Genomic DNA, 20,970 nt, shown 5'->3' with positions numbered 1-20,970 from the left:
GTTCTTCTGACAAATAGAATGACAAAATAATAACTCTTTATTTCTCAATAGAAGTTAGAAGTAGAAGTAGAAAATAGGTGGGTATGATATAACCAGGCAAGTTTCAACTTTTGTCTTGTTTGTTCAACTATTGAGGTAAAAACTTCTACCTGAGGTCAATAAAAAGTAATAGGTCATGTGACTTTTCTATTTGTCCTTCTCCATTCACATTCAACGGTCTGGGCTTTTATGGTGATCTGGACTTTGTCTAGGATTGTCAGAAACCTTTGAGACGAACTATCATTTTGTGTGAAGGACTAGAAGAAATCTTCTGCATGGAGGTTTACTGGAAAAATATGAGAAGACATTCAGCGCCAGGTCTGCACAGAGATTTGGGATAAATATTTGCTGTGCACATGGGCAGAGTGTACAGTCTGGCCTCAGCCAGACGCGAAACGACCTGCCCACACAAACGGACCCTCCACACTGTCACTGGTTGTCTGTCTGTGCACAAACCCACGTCCAAGCGCACTCCAGGTTATTCCTCTCGAACAAGAAGTGGTTCCACACTTCACAAAACTACAAGTTCAAAGAGTTTTCCCCCTGACTGGAGCCAAGTGCTGCTTTTGGGTAAATTATTGGCTTTCTTTCTAGAATATTTCAGTTAGAATTGGATGTTGTAAACAGTGTTGAAAACGTGTGCTATAATTTGACGCTATAAAAATAAAACAGAGTTGAATTGCATCAAAACCAGTCGAAACCACAGCAGCAATGGGCGGGAGAAGTATTTCTATTAATAATTGCACAATTTATCATCAGACCAGAGCAGAGCCCGGGCGCTGTCATGTGAATGCACACTGAGGCTCTGTGAAACACACATCGGTTTGGTTTTCTAAATACACGTGACAGGATCTGTAAATGCTATCCAGATTCCCCACCGTCAGCCCCACCTGACATTTTGGAGAACCAAAAGTTGCCTGTTTGGCCTCCTTAAAGGGGCAAATGGGGGAATGCTTATTTGTATTTGCTTTATTTGTTATTTTCCAATGAAATAGCCTCACTCTTTGGCTTTAGTTGTATCAAAAGCCTATTTAACATGAATAAAAGACTGCATTTCCAACCTAAACCCAAAATTAGCTTAGGGCTAACGCATTTGAGCAAACATTCAACATGCTAACTTTTGAAAACAAATGTACATATTTTTGTTAACCGTAATTATCGAGCAATATTCGCAAAGGCAATAAAAAATCTTGGCTGGATTTTAAAAAAAAAACAAGGTAAAAAGTTATATGAAATGCAGCTATAGTTAGCATTAGCATGAAAGGATTTAATGTGTTTTTTATAGGTAGAAAAAGTTTGAGAGTAAAACCAAATTTCGAAAATGAAATGTCTTTTTTTTGTCAAAAATGCTTAGTTGTGATTTGACAGTTCTCGTATTTTGTGTGCTTTTAATTTGACATGACCTTTCACCTATTTAGTTCAAAGTGTTTTTTTGTTGTTGTTTTTTGGTGAATAGTCTTCTTTTGGCCGAATGAACAAGCTAATTTAAACTCTAGCGCAGACTTAAACGTCAATTTTGATGCACCTAACATCAAGCAGGGGTCTTCGTTTTACTTTCAAGAGAACCCTGGTATGGTTTGTTTACTACAGTGTGAGTGTAAACAGATATACACATATAGGAAGTGCAAAAAAAAAGAGCAGCTTCCAAACTACATCCATGGACAATAAGCTATGGGTCCCAAACCCCTGGGCCGTGGACCCGTCTCATTCCGTCGTTCCAATTATTTATAACTTCTAATCAAATATCGAAGGACATTTTTATTTTTTGGAAAACTCCTGAATTCTCCCCAACACATCCGACTCATTCTTGACGCATGTCAAGTCGCTCAGTCACGTGTTAAAATCCATCTGCTGCTTTCTTAAGTTTCTTTTCACAGAACCAGTGAGGAAACAGAAGAGCCTATGACATTAAGATAAAATAAAGATGCAGTTAAGACAAAAACCCAGAAATCTTTACTCCAGACTTGAACTTGAACCACAGACCATTGTAATAATGCATAACATTCTGCAGACGACTGTCGAATGCTACAAGGATGCTGCTAACATAGTTACTTAAATGGTGAATTCATATTTATATTTAGAAAATACCAATTATAATTTTTCTTTTTTTTGTATTTATCCGTCGCACCCTAAAAGTCGGACGAGGCTTAAGTTGGTGCTGATGTACTTAGCTTCTACTTTGACAGTCATGGTTTACAGTAAAACCTGCAACACATTTGAACCAGCTGCAGATATTCCACAGAGGAGGATGATGATGAACTTTACCCTCAAAAGTTACGGAAAGCTAGAGGCTAAAAAAAACCAAATTCTTGTACAGGTTAGTCGTTAAACTATTACATAAAACCGGTCCGTGGCCTGAAAAAGGTTGGAGACCACTGCCATAAAAACATATTATCCGTCACGATCATCATGTACGTTTTTTTTATTAATTCGTGCAAAAAGTTTATTGACAAAAGTAAACATTTTTCAGAACTTTCCTCTTTGGATCACAAGTTTCTACTAGCCTGAAAAGATCTCTGGCACTAGTAGTTAGCAAAACAAAGGAATTCTGCTTCTGGCTGAATGTTGTCATTCTGCTGCAGTGAGGCAAAGAAAAAAAGGCAAATGTTTCAACAACAGCTATGCCACTCAGCTGTCTCCTTTTCCGATGGGGAAACGGCTTCTTGTGTTACGCCTCACCCGTCGGAGCGTTGAAGCTGGAGCAGACTGGCCTTCTGGGAAAGCCATTTACACAGAAGTCAATACCCCCCACCTGCTTATCTTATCACCGCATACATCACCACACTCAAAATGCCACCTCCGTGCATGTGTTGGTGTGCGCTGTGCTGGCGGGAAGCAGCCGAACTGGTAAATGCGACACCACGTGAAGTCTAGAAAAATCACGGATTTGAATTGGCAAACATTGGTAGCATCTGAGGGCGTGTGGGAGGGACATGAATGAGATAACGTTCCCAAAAAAAACCCATAGAGTCTCGTTGGCTCGAGCTTTGTGTGTGTTTTGTTCTGGGACAGGATGTCCTATGTCAGCTTTCATCAAAGTTGCTTGCATGTGTTGCACAAAGTTGCCCGCAAGAAGCTTATCTCTACCTTAACACATATATTCTTCCTGGATGTGAATTTGGCTCTTTAAACCTCAGCCTGCTTGAAGAAAAAGCATTTTGAAACATTTGCTGTGTGGACAGAAGATCAGAGGTAGTTTTGTTTTTTTACCAGTTTTATTCAGAAGTAAAGCTGCATTCCACTTGGACGTTGTGTGAGTCAGAAAGTTTAACTTTAAAAGACAAATTACGCTCACAAAGAAATCTTCTTTAGGATACAACTGATGGCTTTGTTTGCAAAACTCCCTTATCATTCATATTGTAGACCGATAAAGTAAATAGTTACTTTTAAAAAGGAGGGGAAAAAAGTATAATTCACATGAATCTTCATGTAAACACAATACATTTGTGTCCGAAACATTTTTAAAGCATCAAGCCCAACTTCTATGTGTAAGAAGCTTAAATCCTATATAAAACACCTTCATGTTGTTGTAGTTTCCCTTTCGGCTTTTCCCATCAGGGGTCGCCACAGCGAACAAGTCGCATGGTAAACTTGGCAATGTTTTACGCCGGATGCCCTTCCTGACGCAACCCTCTCAAAGCAACCGGGCTTGGGACCAGCACAGAAGTAGAGAAGGGAACAGGGAGCAGCCCGGAGTCGAACCCTGGGTTCACGGACGGAAGGCGCCGCAAACCAGCACGAGCTAAACCGGCTCCCTATATAAAACACCTTCATGTGAACAACCTAAAAATGTTAGATTAGCATTACTGGAATAAACTCATAGGTGGCCTATTGTTCAGATTTGGGCTATGCCTATTTCTTTCTGGAATATTCCATTATCGGAACTCTTATTTTAGGACTCTGTACTAGTACTCATTTCTCCCAAATATGCTCCATTGCAATTTATTGTCCCAAAAATACAGTAGGCTACGGTATATGTTGATTTCCCCTTTATGATACTTTTTTTGGCTGCTGCGACTTAGTGTCCGAAAAATATGGCATTCTAGGAAACCTGAGGAACAAGAATATTTTGTTTTCTGCAAATCATTTAAAGATGTAATCAGGAAGATTGCTTTATCGGGAAATTGCTCCTAATTCAGAATATAGTTTGACTGTAAGCTTTCTGGCATGTAGATGATGGTAATATTACCTTTAACTATTTTTTTGGTAATACTTAACATGTAATTAGTTTGAAAACATTTAGGACATTTGTAAATGCAAGAACTGAATATTTTAAGGAGAAATAATAATGTAGATAATAATGTTTTCTCAAAAAGACAAAGGTTTAAATGCAGAGGAGTACAATATTTCCCTGTCATATCAGGAAAAATATGTTCTTATTTAAAGAATGTGCTTTCGCAGACTGGCTGATCTAAAAATACTCTGATGTGAAGCTGCTCTTTGATCTGAGGGCGTTAAAAAAACTTTTGATTTTGTTCTTTTCCATCTGACTTTACAATGCTGCTCTGCCTCTTTCTGTCCCCACACATTCCTCTGTGAATGTATCACACCCTGACAGGCACCCGTTTCTCTGTCCACACATGGCAACAACCATGTTATACCTTCAAACACCATCCACTCCATAGTTACATCTGTTATTGAAACAGTGGAAATAGTCAGACCCTTAAATCTTTCTTTTTTTTCTTTTTTTACGAGTTCTTCATGTACTTTTTGATGCTCAAACCCTACAGACTTCATACCACATATGAACTTCTATCGCACATTCCTTCCTGAATAGATGCCTGGCCGCAACGCTATTGTAGCTGCCGAAAGCATGATTGACTGTGGGTGTGAAAAAAAGAAAAAAAGTATATATGACACCTTTTCCAACATCAAACAATGTCCTATGCAAAGACTCAGGTCTATGCATATTTACAGCAGCTATACACTGCTTTCCACAGATGTGTGAAAACTTTTGTATGTATATATATATATGTGTTAGTTTAAAACATTTATATGAGTGTTCATAGACCCATATATATGGGTAAATAAGTAGTTTTTATCCTGAACACTCATATATATGTTTTAAACTAACATTGTTGTGAGCAAAACTCATCCAAGTTACCATAATTGATACCAATTGTATCTTATATAGTTTTTGCGGATTTTATCAAAGAGTTTAAAAAAACATCTTAATTCCCCCTAAAAATTGTAATATTAGATCATTTATTTGATGTAGTGGTCTTTACGGGGTTAAAAAATTAAAAAAAAAACTTTCAAACTTAAGAAATAGTTTTACTTTATAGGTCTAAAACAGTGTCTCGATTTTTTGATATACATTTGTCCCCCCTCCCCCTCCTGTAGTTTCGAAGCCCACCTTTTTGTTCGTGGAGCTTTAATCCGGGAAATAAAGGGACATTCTCCCTAAATGTAACCAGCTCTGTCATTGGTTTAAACCGCCTTCCATATGTTGTGATGAGACCAATGTCCAGTGGTTTGTTTGTTTAGAAAAACAGTTGCAGTTTTTTTCCGCCAGTGTCTGTTATCTCATACTGTTGCAACTCATTTGACTGGGTTATCTGAATTTGTTATCTAACTAAGTAGGCAATTTCACACAACTTTGAACTCTCGGCTGAACCACACATGTCCTGAAAAGAGTCGCACATCTCTACTGAAGGGTGCTCGTTCTTATCATTTTAAGAACTCGTCTTATAATTTGAGTTTTGATCAAGGAATTTCCATAACATTTATTGCTGGCTTTAGTAGAAAACGTCTATAAAAGTGAACTTTGGTTTTACTTTTATTCTACGAACCAGAATACATTTTGTCAGCTCTCACTTTGTGTGTTTGGAAAAATATTTGCTCAAATGCAAAAAATTGATAGTTGCGCACATAAAAAAGGCATTTCACTGTTTCGTCTTTGTAAACTTGTTATTCGCCCAAATTAAACACAGTGTTTTTAATTGTTTTGCTACCAAATAGGACACTTTCACACTGGACTTTTTGGTCCAGTATGCATCATTTTGCATGTGCGATACCCCATCAAGTTAGCTTGAAAACAGGATATTGTGCATCCTATAGTCTGACACCATTTGGACATTTACAATCATTTCAGCTAACAGGGCCACATACAGACAGACAGACATTTTCTCAAAGCACCGTGTACCTCTCGAAATCATTTTGCCATCAGTAACCACAATCAGAATTATTTAAGGCTTTAAATGCACCTTATAGTATGAAACGTGTTTGTTTGTTTGTTTTTTGCCTCTTTTTAATTCTTTGCTTTGACTTAGAAGGTACAAATGCCAATTTCTTAAGAATTCAGTGCTTGGCCTGTGCTTGTTCAAGTGTTTACTCCTGATGCAATCATTTATGATTTCGAAATAAGACAGACCAAAACAGACAAATAAAGGCTGCATAAATGTCAGCAAAACTAAAAGATGATGTGCTGTGGGGATTCAGATAATGGCATTGCCAGGAACTGCAGCCGTTGTGAAACTCTGCTAAGGGGTTCATTTCCAAATCTTTACACCCACTTTTAAAGTGTTGGACACTCCGATCATTTAAAGGCGCGTCGTGTTAACCATATCTAAAGAGGTGTTTTAATGACCTCACTAGTGCGGTGAAGTGGAGTCTGTGCTCCCAGGGGAAAACATATCTTAATAACTGACAGACTGTCCGGCGTCACTGGAAGAAATTAAATGAGGTGACACAGGAGCCAGTTTTCTTTCTCCAGCTGTCTTGTTGCTGGACCTCGGCTCATGTTGCGCTGTTGTACCTCTTACCCACATGCCTGCTTGCAAGAGAGATGATTTAGTGGATTCAACTCATGTAAAAATGCTGGAGGATTTCAAAAACTGGCCTGAAAACTTGCTGTTAGGAAAGATAATAAAAATATTTTCCTGTAGCTTCATGACTTTTTCTTTACTCCCTGGAAAATTGTGGTTGACTGGTAGGCATAATATTTATGTATAGGATCAATATAATAATGGATATCTAAAAATTACCAATCTTAACCAATTTCTTCTCTAGCCTTTTGTATTAGGGTTTGAAAACTGCCTTTCTGGTTTTTGAAAATCTATTAAGATATTTCATATTTTTTGGCAAATTTCTGATATAGTTTTGTCTTTTTCTTCTAAGGTTTTCAAATTGTGACAGTATTTTAATCATGTTTCTATGTGGCTTTTGCTAATTTATTGTCTCCTAAATCCCTTTCACACCCTGACAGGCTGATTTATAAGATAAATTTGCAAAACTGCAGGTGAAGCATGTAAATTTTTTCCGTCCTCTTTTTTTTTTTTTTTAAGTTCCTCTACTATGGTCAATTTTAGGATTTGTCAGAAGTCAGAGCTCTGTCTCCCCCTCTGGTCAGCAGTGGGAACTGTCTCCAGAGTTTGCACTTCATCTCCTAGCAACCCCAGCACACAGGCTCTAGATGCCAAACACCCGACTTTCATTTGCAATCACTCACAGTATACTTGAGCACTGCACTGAGCCTCACTCAGTGCGAAGTATTTTTTGTGCCACTATGGTCTAGCCGGACCTGAGCTTCTGATTTCCTGACCCTGTTTGGTCTCTGACTCTGCCTGCCCCGACTCTCATCTGGATCCTGACTATTCTCAGTGTTTCTCTGATGCTGTCATGGTTGTTATTGACCCCTGCCTGCCTGCCTGATCATGATTTAGCTTTATGGACTTTTACTTTGCTAATAAACCCCCTCACTACACTCTTTATGAACTTTTCACAGACAGACATAACATTTTTGCTTTTCTCTCTTTTTTTTAAAGTCTCAAAGTTCAAACCATAGAAAAAAAAGTTATTAATATAAAATGTAAACAAAAAAGCAGATTGTGACTGAAGATCTACAGTATATAGATTTGGCAAACTCAACGCATTCTGTACAGGAGACATGGAACGGAGAAGGAGATTGACGAGGTCATTGGCCAGTCAGGATGCAGAACACAGTGCGTTGTTTAAAAAATAAAAATTTGAAATGAAAAAAATCTACAAAACAGCAAGACCACAAAAGGTGAATCGTGATATAACTAGTGACTTTGATGACTAAAGAAAAGCTTAACCGTCCATTCTTTTATAAATGAGTTTCTGCAACATTTTGTGCTCCTGGTGGTTAAACAGTAAGTTGGTGCCAGTGTTCGGCAGCAGAGTCGCCATCAGTATGAATGTGTGTGTGAATGGAACTGTGACTGGAAAGCGCTTTGGGCCGTAAGCGTCCTTTCCCATTTATTTACATTATTTTTCACCTTCACTTTGTTTGATAGAGTTGGAAGCACCACTAAACTTTCTGTAGGACACTCAAAACTTTCCTCAATTAGGAAATGGTGTAGGTTTTTTTTGGTGAATGGTTATGCTCCCTGAAATACAGCTTTACTATAGCTGTTGGCATCAACATTTATTGATCAGCCTCACTATAAATTAAGTTTTTTTTTTCTTTGTTTTTCCTTCAGGTTTTTTGTATTATGCATTTGAAAAATGTTCTTACTTTCTATTTTGTTTTTTCCTTTTCTTGGGGATTGGATTTTACCAAATGGTAAGTGATCACAATCTTCACTCTAGATTTATTTTCAGACCACATTTTGTTCTAGGAGATAATAATTCTGCATCACTTATCGAATTTGGGATTAAGTGTTGGACGAGTCCTAATTCAATTTTAGCAATCCGCATAGATGTTTCTTTGCTTAAATCATGCGTCAAAACTTGACCTTCTGAAAAGGATGTTTTTCATCCCGTTTGTTTCAGAAATGTGATTCTGATCACTACATCCGTTATGGTTGAATAACTTGTTGATGCTGGAATATAAGGGTCCACGCAGTCATTAACCAATTGGATGCTTTTGTTTATTATCCAAGATTTGGCCAAACTTGAACTTAAGAAACATTTATTTGCCAAATTAAAGTCTAAACTTTTTTTTTTTTCGGATTGTTCCAATAAATAATTAATTTTAAATTAAATAAATGACCCAAAACTTGTGACTTGTATTTCAAATTAAAAGTCTTACATTTTCCATCATCTTCTACTGTTCCACTGCTTGTTTTTATCCTCTCTTGTATCATTTTTATGGAGCATCTACTCCAGATCTGTCCTATGAAATACTATTTAACTCCAAACCCAACTGACCGGTGGACTCAGTGACTCTGTCTTGTGGGAGCTTCGGCGGTATAAAATGACAGACTGACACACTCGATTTATGAGCGCAGAACAGGGTGGCTTTCAGTTTTAGGCCCATTGCGACTGAGATGCCGTGTGAACTCTCCTCATAGGACACGCATGAACACACTCCAGAGAAACACTACGCGAATAGACGGGAAGCAGCAGAAGCAGATCCTTCGTGGTTGTAATGGCTGTGTGATCGCCAACGGGGAAAAGAAGGAACACACGCTGACAGCCGCCTGTCCGGTCATTGTTCCATCGATTTGTTCACAGATGGAGAAACGATGTGCGGAAATGAATGAGTTCTAGAAGGAGGACAGGCGCCCAGCGAGGGTCCAGACCCAATGGTCTGAGTCACTTTGGGAAAGAAAGAAACTAAAATCAGATTAGACGAGCCAAAAGTGGAAAGATTTAATCGTAACATCTAACTCAGAACATTAGATTGGAGCACTATTATAGCTTCTGCGTTATTTTCTCTGTCTGTAGTGGGGAAAAAGCAGTTTTGAGGGGATTGCCATGGTTAAAGCATTTCTCCCTTCTGCTGCTTTGTGTTTCTACGGCGACGTTCTCCTGACCGTCTCCTCTGGATGCTCCGCTTGGATGACTTGATGTTTTTGAGCGGCTGAAGCTGAGCTTCCTTCTGCCGGCTGGCGGCCATCGCCTGTGCCCGGGGAGGACTAAATATAGCTCCCTGCACCAGGACGAAGACAAGCTAGAGAGAATGGGAGGCGCATAAATATAGAGTACCCCACGCACAATTACAGAGTTGAGCGTTTGCTGGGAAATTTCATGCTCAGGGGCGGGGAACTTATGCTAGGCCTGCTCTGTTTAGAAGGGTTGTTTTGTGTTCGTTTTGCTTGAAGTACGAAGAGATCCTTTGTTGTTAGTCATCAAATTTTGACAGAGGGCAACCAAGTTTTTGTTTCACAGCTTTTAAACTCCTGTTTTCAGCTCAAATTGTTGGAGTTACTGTTAAAGTCCCACTCCGATCATCTTTTTGATCCATTTTCAAAGCGTTCCCAGCGGTCCTTCAATTATCATGATGTTGTTTTTAGTCAAAATCAAAAACCTGTGTTGTTTTCCAGGACCTAGTTTTTGTAGAGCTGCAGGAGTTCATTAGAAATTTTGTGGACAGAAACGTTGGCACGGAGCAACCCCGCCCCCTTTCCCATCATGCATTGCTGAGAGAACAGAAAGCATAAATTGATTTAAAATGATCCTGTGTAATTTTTTGGTCAGACTTCCATGGTCTCCTAGGTAGTGGGGTTTGTAAAGATTGTAATTCTTTTCAATTGACTATTTTTCTTATATTAATTCTAATGTTTTCACTCAGTTTCTGTACAGGTTAAACCACAATGAGCACTTACAGCCTGTTCTGCCTATGCAAGATATGTGAACTTTGATGTCAACATCTTCAAAGAAACTTTAATTTACAAAATTACAGAAAAGCTTTGGTCAATTTGTCCACCAGAGTTCTATTTTTCATTCATTTAGCTGTTTATGTGTCCTTAAACTTGTCTTCTGTATCCAATAAAATGTTACTAAACAACAAATAGTTCCAGTTCACGATTTCAGGTCTGAGGGTGGCTGCAGGCAAAAGCCGCGAGGCGACTGAAGTGTTTACGACTAGGAAGTTGGCACTTCTGTCCTAAGCATCAGTGCAATAGGAAACCTGGCAGGAGCATTAAGCCTTAACCCTTTTAATTGAAAGCGGAACATGCAGGGAAGTTTAAAATGAGTTCCGGTCAGAGCAATTAGACCAAGAGATGTCCTCGAAAAAGGTGAAACAGGTTAATGTTAGTATGCACGGACTGAACTTTATTTTTATAGAAAAACAAGTAATTGTTGGTTTGAATTAGAGTTGGAGAATATTGAATCACTGTATTAAAAAACTTTTATATATCAGTTTTTTTAATGTTTTTGCTGTTAAAGTTATAAACTTACTGAACAAATTTTAATACAAAAAACAAAAACAAAGTGCTGCTTTTAAAGTTTCTCCCTTTAAAAAAGCTGCTTATAACTTATTAATACCTAAAACTAGACATGTGATGGGTTTAGTAAATAGAAAATAATTGAGAGTCCTAATGATACATCAAAAAGGGTTTTAGCATAATTACAGTGACACAACTGTTAAATAAAGCTAACTTTTTCTTTAATTTTTTTTGTTTATTTTCTTGCAAAGAAACGGCTTTACTATTTTTTAATGTACATGTTTCTAATTTCATTTGTGAAGGTTCTCCTTTTATTCAGTTTGGCGACTAAAATCGACGTCATTCAGTTAGAGCCGGAAGTAAAACATTTTTTATGGGTGAAGTCAAATTGACTCAGTCCAGTTCTTATATAGTCAATGCTAAAAAGTATTACATTGGAGGAATACCCTTGAATATATTTGGCATAGCTTTATTGTCCAACCTGTTTTTATTGTAACTAGTCCTAAATCCAGTGGCTCTGTTCAACCCAGTTTGTTGGCATCAAAACCGTTTGCAGTAGCTTCCAAAATCAACCTTAAAACAAGAAGATACAGTAGATGAGATCTGCATGTGTGAGTGCAAACATTTGACTTTTACTTTTATTATCGTAATGCCTCTGCTCACTGCAAGGCAAGCCCCAAAACATCAAGTCAGGTGCATTATGGGAGATGACATTTTCTGTGGTTTTGCTCCAGTTTTGACTGTTTGTTGAGGTTTTAGTTGTTGGAGTTGTGTGTTAGGTTTGTTGGGTTTTTTTTTCAGTTTGTGGTGTTGTGTTGGTTGAAATGTTGTTGCTGCATCCCTACATAAGGACTCTGCGAACACAGTTGATCTGTGTGTCTCACAACCTGCACAACAATGATGTATGTTTAGAGTACATTCAACCGTGGTGTTGTTTCATGAAGTTGAAGAGGTTATAAGTATTTTGGCAGTGATTTCCAGCCCTGCTGATATCCAGATTTGGTTAAAAGTGAAATAATTTATAAAAGTCTTTAATATCCTGGAGCAACAAAAAAGTATTTAAAAAAAATGTTTAAATGACTAGTTTTTAAGTAGTTTAATGGGTCTCATTAAAGATTGACATTGATATTGGAAAAGCAAGTTTACCTTGCCTTGAGCAGATTCCTACAAACTGATAAAAATGCATTTCTCTCCAACTGTTTCTCTCGCAACCAATTTGTGTTTCTCCCGTTGACTGTATGTGAGAACTGGACTGAGTGAGAGTAAGTGTCATCCACAGAAAATGGCTTACTTCTGGCTCTAACTAAAGTCAATTTAGTTGCCATTGTATAGTGATATGGACATGTTGGAGCTAGACGACATCAGTAAACAGCGATTGGTCCGAGTTGGTCTGTGTCTACATTTCTATGACAACCACTCTCGCCAATCAGGAGTGAGCTTTTTAGAAGGCCACACCCCTACCACTTAAAAGCGGGCTCTGGAGAATTTGTCAATCAATGCTTTGAACGTTTGATGCAAGGCCATCTACTTTTACTGAGGCATTTGATTGGTCCGTTTATAACTTGAATAACTTGAACTACAGCAAAACCCGTGTTTGCATGAACACGTTAAGAAAAGGTAGCAGAGCAAGAATGGTTATTCTGACGAACTTAATGACTGAGTGACGGCTGTTTATTTCTCTATACAAGTCTATAGGATTTCTGGGGTTTTTTTGTGGAAACAGCAAGTACTTCCTATTTGAAACTCCAGGGGTAAAGGGGTCACTCAGTCCAGGTGTCATATGTAGTCCATTGTTACTCCCAGTCAAGAAAAACAAAACTTAACAGGAAGTCCCGCCTACTCTTGTTGCGCTGGTGATGTTGAAATCTGAATAGCAGTCATTGTGTGCACCCATCTAACAGTTTCATCACTGACTAGTGCACAGATTTGAGGTTAAATCCATAAACAATCATTACTTTGATCCTGTTGGGTACGTAGTGTTTTCGTTACATTATAAAGTCTTTTGTGTGGATAAAGATAAGACCAAAGCGATATAAACATATGTTTATGGGCGGCAGTTATCTCATAGACTCTAAAAGAGGTCATCTCAGGGTGTCATAGACTTCAGTCAAAACAATTTTTTTATATCAAATCGAAAACGTTATAAAAACAAACATTTGCAATGATACTGACAAAAAAAAACACCGAAAGTTCAAACATCAGAACCATCAATGAAGAAAGGTTTTTGCCCAGAAATGCGCAATTTGTAGAGGCTTTAATCCTTTTTAAGAGGGTTTTAAGCCTTTTGTTAATAATAAACCTACAGATTGAGTGTTTAAAACCTGTTAGGACTTGTAACAAAGAGGTCTGCATCTATAATTTTACCGTTTCACACTGACAACCAGTGATTTAAGTAGAAGTGCACAGCTGCAGAAGGACAGATGGCTGCACGATACCATGTGATTTGGGACTCCTGCCTCCACACCAGCGCAGGATGAATTATCATCGGCTCCCAATCCCCATTAATCCCCATCAACTGTGCAGGAATTGCCAGCACAGACCGTTTAGAGGGAATATTTGCCGCAGCGGTTTGTTGTTAAACGTACCTGTGTGTTCAAATGCTGGACATGTGACCACACGTTAAGCGTGTGCTATGTTGGCACACACTCTAAAACCCATATTTGTGTGTAAGCCTATAGCAGTGGATACCCTCACTTTTCTCCTTCCTGCTGGTCCCTTTATTTGTTATCTTCCTGTGTGAATTGGAGTCTTTTTCTGGACACTATTTTATGTTGCTGTTGTCCGTTTCAGGGTTACAGTGAGCCAGAACGGATAAGCAGACGCTGATACATTACACAATATTTTAAAATGAAGTTGATAAGGAAGAAGGCATCATATAATCATGTCATAATATTTATTTTTTTCCTTCATATCTTTGATATTGTTTATTAACTTCTGCGCCCTCTTCTATGTTCTTGTTCCTCCAGAGAGCTGATGTCAGGGGCTCGCCTTTGAGGACACGACCTGGTACCGCTCAAAGCGCTTCAACACTCCCGTTTCTTTTGTGACAGCCAATCACACGGAGAGGACAGCTGGACCCGATGTTACCCTGAAGCACTTTGACAGACGCCGATGAAAAAAAAAAAAACTATTTTTTTTAATCTCTTCACTTTCATCTGTCTGGTGGAGCAAACCAACAGGGATGTGTGCCAAATGACATTCTTTAAAAGAAAAGAATTACAAAAAAAAAAAAAAAGTATTTGCTGCTCCCATTCTTGTACTAAAAGCCAATGACAGGAGGGTACAAAAACAGACAAAAGTGCTTTTCGTTTTATTTTTGTTTTTACCTAATTAAAAAACCTTGAATGGCAAAGAGAATAATCTGTCTAAATTCTGTGTGAAAATAGATCCTAAATGGAAATATATGTCAAAGTGCCTAATTTTTCATGTAATGATCATTTTCAAAATTAATCAGACTAAAGCATTTAATTATATTTTTTCATGTTTGATTTGATATATTTCAAAATCAAATAGTGCTTAGAAATGTCCGTTAGCGGATACCGCGTTCATGCTAGCTAGAAAATATCTTTAGACAAACTTTAAAAGAATGCATATTTTAATTTGCAGAAGCGAGCGCCAAAATCTAACATTAAAATGGTACCAGCAATTTGCTAGCAGTTTTCTACTATGAGAAATATTAGCATGGTAGCTGTTAGCATTCTTTCTTAGCATTGTTTGCATAAAAGCCTCTTTCTTTTTGACCTTTTAATGAGCCATAAATGAAAGTATTAATTAAAGACAGGCTTGAAACAAAATGGCGCTCGTAGCAGGGAATGCATCTGTCTGCTTGCTAGCTCTAAGCCAGCAAGATCAGATTAACATATTAGCATCGTGTCAGGACGTAAATTCACTGTCCTGCTGACCCCAGCTCAGGGTTAGGCCCCCTGATATAGAGCCAAGCAATCCTATTAGTGATATTACCTTCAGACACTCATTTAATCCGTTTCATCTCAGGGTGCTAAATAAATAACATGAGGTACAAACAGCTGAGGACAGACAACCGATCATTAGCTATGCTAATGCTAGCTTTATCGCAGTCAGCACACTACGTTTCAGCGCTTGGAAACAAACAAACTCAACAATTTGCTGCAGTTATGTTACACAACTCAGAAGATTTGTGTTATATTTGATCAAATGTAAACCCTATGCTTTCTGTCTGTAGCTTAGGTCAATCTTTGCTATGCATTAGCACTTAAGTGCCTGTCTTTTCCTGTCTGTCTAGACCGTTTTAACAACTAGCCATAAGTAATACCGTTTTTCTAAGAGCTTATATCAAGTTTAATTTTTGGGCTGTACAGTTCTCGTGAATCAAATCTTTGTGTGTTTTAGGGTTTAACTTGCCACGATGGTCCTAATCTAAGGATATTTTTTTTTGTGTTTTGTTTTTTTGTAGCAGCCAAACACCAATTGGTTCTCACATCAGAATGCATTATTTTAATTTTTGTGTGTGTGTGTGTTGCAATCTCCTGAAGAACTCTTGACAGCGAGGAGCGCGAACTGTGACATATCTGATTCTCTGGGAAGAAAGTGTAAAGACTTGCAGATGCTTTACCATTAAACTAGTTTTTGCCAGAGGCTTAATCGTGCATGATGAAAGAGAAAAGCCATCATGAAAAACAACAACGTGGACTTGTGTGTAGCTTTATACTGTACTCTTGTGTTTCTCTATCTCTTCTGACTCTCAGAGCTTCATCGCGCTTCTTTGTTCAGAAGAAACCTTTCAGTCAAGTGATTCGTAGACACATTAATTTAAGATTTGTGACCAGCAGATAAACACCTACAATTGTTTTTTTTATATATATATATATATATATATTTTGGAGATGTTCTCATGTCAGCCAAATGCTTAAAGGTACTTGTAGTCTCTAGAGGAAGCAAACAAAAGCCGGCTATCTGTTCGTGACGAGCAAACTTAATGGTTATGCCGTGTGGAGCCCCCCGCTATGCCCTGAGCTCTCTATGAACACTTTAAAATTGCCTGCAGCCCGGAAAATTTCGTACGTGGCTGCCTCTCGATGGTCACAGCCTCGTGCTAGAAATCATGGGAGAGCTCAGGGAAAGGTGAAGCAGAGGGGAGAGTTGAGTTCAGCCATTCAGATGTCTGTATGTTTTCATTCATTGTTGGCTAATTTAAATATGCTCGTGTTGCAAAATGGTACTGCTGCTGTTCTTCTTTTCTTTCTTTTTTTATTGATTTATCTATTCCTTTGAGGGATTGGACCCTCTCTTTTTTTGGAGATTTGTCATTGATGTAGAGGGTTTTACTTCTGTTGCTTTAGAAAAACAAATTTGTCCAAAAAAAACCAACAACAACAAAGAGACTTGTTTCTTTTTTTCTAAAACAAGCTGCTGAATTGGAAGCAGTTGGTAAAATTTGCCTTTTTTTAAATTATATCATACTGTATAAAAGGCACACCGAAGTATAAGGCACATTAGGGCAAACAAAAGAGTCGGAGATAAATCTGTCAGTCAGACTTTATTAACTGTGTTCTAGTCGTTCTGGAACTTGTTTGTAACACGCTACATGTTAGCCACGTTAGCATTTTTACAGTGCTGTAACTCCCAATCTTGTTAGCAACACATGGTAAAAAAAAAGTCCAATCGGGCTGCATGTTAGCCACATTAGCATATTAACAGTGACAGCCCAACTTGTTTGGAACTCGTAAAAAAAACAACAAAAAACTTACCGACATTTTGAAAGAGCGCCATGTTCCTCTCAAATTTGCTGCGATGTCGGTAAACACGAGCAGAATTAACCTGGGTTTTTAAAAATATTTACAACTAAAAATGATCTTACCAAGAATTCATGTTTTGAGGAAAAAAAAATTCTATTCATTAATGTTGCGTTCACACCGAATCAGGGAGCCTTCGAGTTTCAATGTTAAAGTCATCGTACAGATGCGATCAGAGATCATGCACTGCTATTTGGGTGACAAATTGATGGCCAAAAAATCTGAGCTTTAGCAAAAAAGACGCGTCAACTATTCAGGGACTTAGCTTTGGCCCGTGACGTGTTGATGATGTGATCAGTGGGTGGAGTTCCAAAACCAACATGGAGAAGAATCTGAACGTCCTCCTCCTGAACCTCATAATAGTTTTCTCTTTTCCATCGAAACAACAATATAATAATAAAAAAAACTGTTTATTTTTATTTTTTCCCTACTCGGATGCGGGGCAGCAAGTCGTTGAACTAGGTCACAGAGAGATGGAAGCTGCGCCGAAAGCGACCATCATTTAGACGCAGCTCCTGCAGTTGATGGCGAACTTTATCGTTCTGGGAGAGTCTCTGAATGATGTCATGAACCCAGACATGGAGACGTGATCACCGAAGCTTTTGTGGAACTCTTCAGAAGAAATCAACATGATCTGTCAACATAATCCATGTTTTCCATGTATTGTAAATGAGATGTCTACTCAATGCCTTCTATAGTTTTAAGGGTCAAAGTCATCCAACGCAAATTTCCCACAAAAATCGTGTTTTGTATTCTCTAATCTAAGATTATTTTGCTTTTGTACAACTTTCTTGATAAGATTATTTTTCTTGAAAAACAGAAAATGGGACGATTTGTCTTGAAACAAGGGCCTTTTTACTTTCTTAACCCTTGTGCTATCTTGTGGGGTCAAAATGACCCCACCCTTACATTGAAGTGTTATTCCTACCATGATAAAGGTGGAAAGATTTCATGTAATCCATGGACATCAGTGAAGATCACAAATCATTGAAGGAAAAAGGTTTAGCCACTGTCTAGTGGGTCTAGATGACCCAACTCCCAACGTAAAAGGGCCTTTGATCGCACAAGGGTTAAAATTGGGTTTTTGCAGTGTAGTTAATGTGAGGCAAGTACAACAATGTGGGGCCTCAAGCTTGTACACACACCACAATGTTACCCTGTGTCGGGCAAAAGACCATGGCCTGATGACTGTCCACAGAAGTCTTTTGCTCACTTTTACCCCTCCCATTGATAAGATCGCTTGCACTCAAGCACAGCCGCTTGCCGCTCAACTTACCGGGAATTTGACCAACACGCTGTTGGTAAAGTGAGCTCAAAGAGCTCCTTCATGCTCTCGTTTCACCCCACCTTCTCTCAGCACTTGGTTTAATTAAATCTGACTTTTTTTCTTTTTTTTTTTCGATCTGGAAAATCTGTGCTCCTCTCGATTCTTGTTTTCATGTTTTGGATTCTTGCATCGTTGTTGGGCATGGAGGGAAATTTAATCTGAGCTGTTTAGTTTTCTTCCATTTTTCACTTGCTCTGATCCTTGGAGAATTCAAAACCGATTCAACAAATAATGATGTGTATTTTAAAAGAAAAAAAAAAGGAAACTCTCTCCGTGTTGTCATCTAAAAAAAGAACTATTTCCCCACAAATTCTTTAGATCTAAATAACAGGGAGTTGCTGTGGGACAAGTGTAGGTGCTGATGTTGTGAAGACCTTGAATGTGCTTTTATCTTCAGTCTAGAAAGACGAGTGAAGTGAAGCGTTGAAGGGCTGCTGGGTGGGAGCCAAGGCAAGGGGACACCAAGTGCAGCCACAGGGATGCAGGCTGGCCTGGAGCCAATAGGTGGACCCGTCGTCTGTTATGTGCAGAGTATCACCTGATGCTTTGTAAAACTGACACTTTTGTAAAGACATGTACTGGTTAAACCTGCACACTCGCCTATATTCAGAGCTTGTATGGATTAATCCGCCATAATGACCAGCAGACATACGTGGGATCTCCTCTACAGCGTTTGATCATTTTCACTTCATCCTGCCGTTCCCAGAGCTGTCGGCTTTAAAAGATGAGATGAGAAGCTCTAAAGTTCAGCACTTATGTTCACAGGGGTCAACTAACGTGTTTCATTTTACATCATATGGAGAGAATTAACAGGTTGTTCACAAAACCGGCTAATGTTCTGCTTTTATTCAACAGGTTTTGGTTTGTTTTTTTTGTGCTTGTCGCCTAAAACTTTTTGAACAAATGTCACTTTGCAAACAGGTACAGGTTACTGATAGTTTGCCAAATATAAAATAAAGATCAAAGTTGTTGGTATAGCATTTTGTTTTAAACAAATTTATTATGCAGTTGTGTACACGTTCCCCTTTTTCTTGGCTGTAAAAAAATTCCCCATTTTACAGACGGTGAAGAGGAATGCAGCTGCTTTCTTGGAGGTTCCTTTAGTCGTGATGACCTTTGGCCCATCAACTGGTATCAATAGTAGCTCCGCCCAAACGGGTCCACTGCATTTTCCTATGGACCTACAACTAACCAAAAATGGTACGGTCTATTTTATAATGGAAACGCTCAAAATAGTGGGCCGGACTGGACTGTACCGCTCAGTGAAAACGAGGTTTTATTGGCCCTGTAACAGGCCGGCGACCTGTCCAGGAGTTCACCCCGCTTTCACTCAACACTAGCCAGGTTAGGCTCCAGCAGCCTCGTAACCCCGAAAGGGAAACATCGGGTTATGAAGATGGATAGATCGATGAAGGGTTATCTTATCTCATCGAATAAAATGAGAACTGACTCATCCAACAAACCCCCTAGTGGTTATTTAGTGAACTGACCTGGTTACATTTTTGAAAATGCTTTATCTTAACCCTGGTGCTATCCTAGGCACTTTAACATTGGGAGTTGGGTCATCTAGACCCACTAGACAGTGCGCTGAACCCTTTTTCTTCAATGATTTGTGATCTTCACTGGTGTCCATGGATTACATGAAATCTTTCCACCTTTATCCACCTTTGTCATGGTAGGGAGAACACGTCAATGTAAGGGTGTGGTCAACTAAGATAACACAAGAGTTATAGTTCAATTTGTTTCCGTTTAATTAAAATTTCTAATTCTATATCAGTTTATAATGTCTCTTCCTACAAATTCGCTTGATTACCTGTTTTTAATGCACAACATAAGTCTAGAACATTCCAAAGACCTAATTAGAAATGGACTGAATGCAGTTTGATTCATACATTTGGAAATGTTTCCCTCAAACCGATGAACAGTGGAGTGTTTTTTTAGCATGGAAGGCTGATGCGTTCAAGCATCCCTGAAGAGTGTAGGGAAACAGGCGTCATGAACATGAAAGAGGATCCTAGGAGAACCAGGACGGTTCATGAAGTCCAGTACAGATAAATCCTGGTAAATGTGTTCTGACGAGACCGTTTCTAGAAAAAAAAGCAGCATGTACACCTCTGTTGAGTGCTGCAAATACACCCAAAAGTCATTAAAGATGTGTGCTCGGCTGCTACGAAGGGGCGGAGAGTACACTTTTATGGTTTTACACCAGGCGATGGTGTACAGTCTGTACTGCAGACTGTTGGCAACACTTCAGGAAGTCTTCCTGTCTTTATGACTTCCTCCTTGGTGGAGGCCAGAGGAAGCTCTCTGGATGTCGGACATGGATGCAGCCTTTGTTCTTGCAGCTAATGTGGTCACATTATGTCAGCGCTACTCCTAAATTGCTTCCTCTCCATCATGTCGGTCGAACGAAGGGCCTTCGTCTTGCCGCAGTGAGTTACGGCGCTCCTGGTCAAATTGAGCAGATCTGATAGAGCCACAAACGCTGCAACCATTTTTACTTCCAGCTTCCTTTTTCCCCCTCGCCACCCCCTCTCTTTCACATAATGTACTTGGCCAAACAAAAAGCTTTTCTTTCTGCGTCCCTCCCTCCTCTTCCTCCTTCCCACCACCGTCTCGTCACACTCTCTCTGCAGCTTCGTGAGAGAGTTGGCCGTGATTATAGAAAGAAAAAAAAAACCTGCCACACAGAGCGTTTGATGGAAAATGAGAGGAAGATGGAGGGATGGGGAGGGTTCGGGCCTTTATTTTGCTT

The 20,970-nt window shown here is 38.9% G+C and overlaps 1 protein-coding gene across 2 annotated transcripts in view; it reads left to right on the top strand.

Moving 5' to 3' along the window:
• The window catches only part of si:ch73-335l21.1 (insulin receptor substrate 1-B), a 59,580-nt gene extending 43,107 nt beyond the window's left edge, over window positions 1-16,473 (top strand). For both annotated transcript variants that reach the window (XM_078936439.1, XM_023948936.2), the window contains one exon: window positions 14,084-16,473. In XM_078936439.1, the coding sequence (XP_078792565.1) occupies window positions 14,084-14,091 (8 nt within the window). In that variant the 3' untranslated portion in view covers window positions 14,092-16,473. The remainder of the gene's footprint in view (window positions 1-14,083) is intronic.
• Window positions 16,474-20,970: the final 4,497 nt, after the last annotated feature.

The sequence above is a fragment of the Oryzias latipes genome, chromosome 18 (genome assembly GCF_053564925.1).
Source record: "Oryzias latipes strain Hd-rR chromosome 18, Olatipes_Hd-rR_3.1".
NCBI classification, from domain to species: domain Eukaryota; kingdom Metazoa; phylum Chordata; class Actinopteri; order Beloniformes; family Adrianichthyidae; genus Oryzias; species Oryzias latipes.
This window is presented reverse-complemented; position numbering and strand designations above follow the sequence as displayed.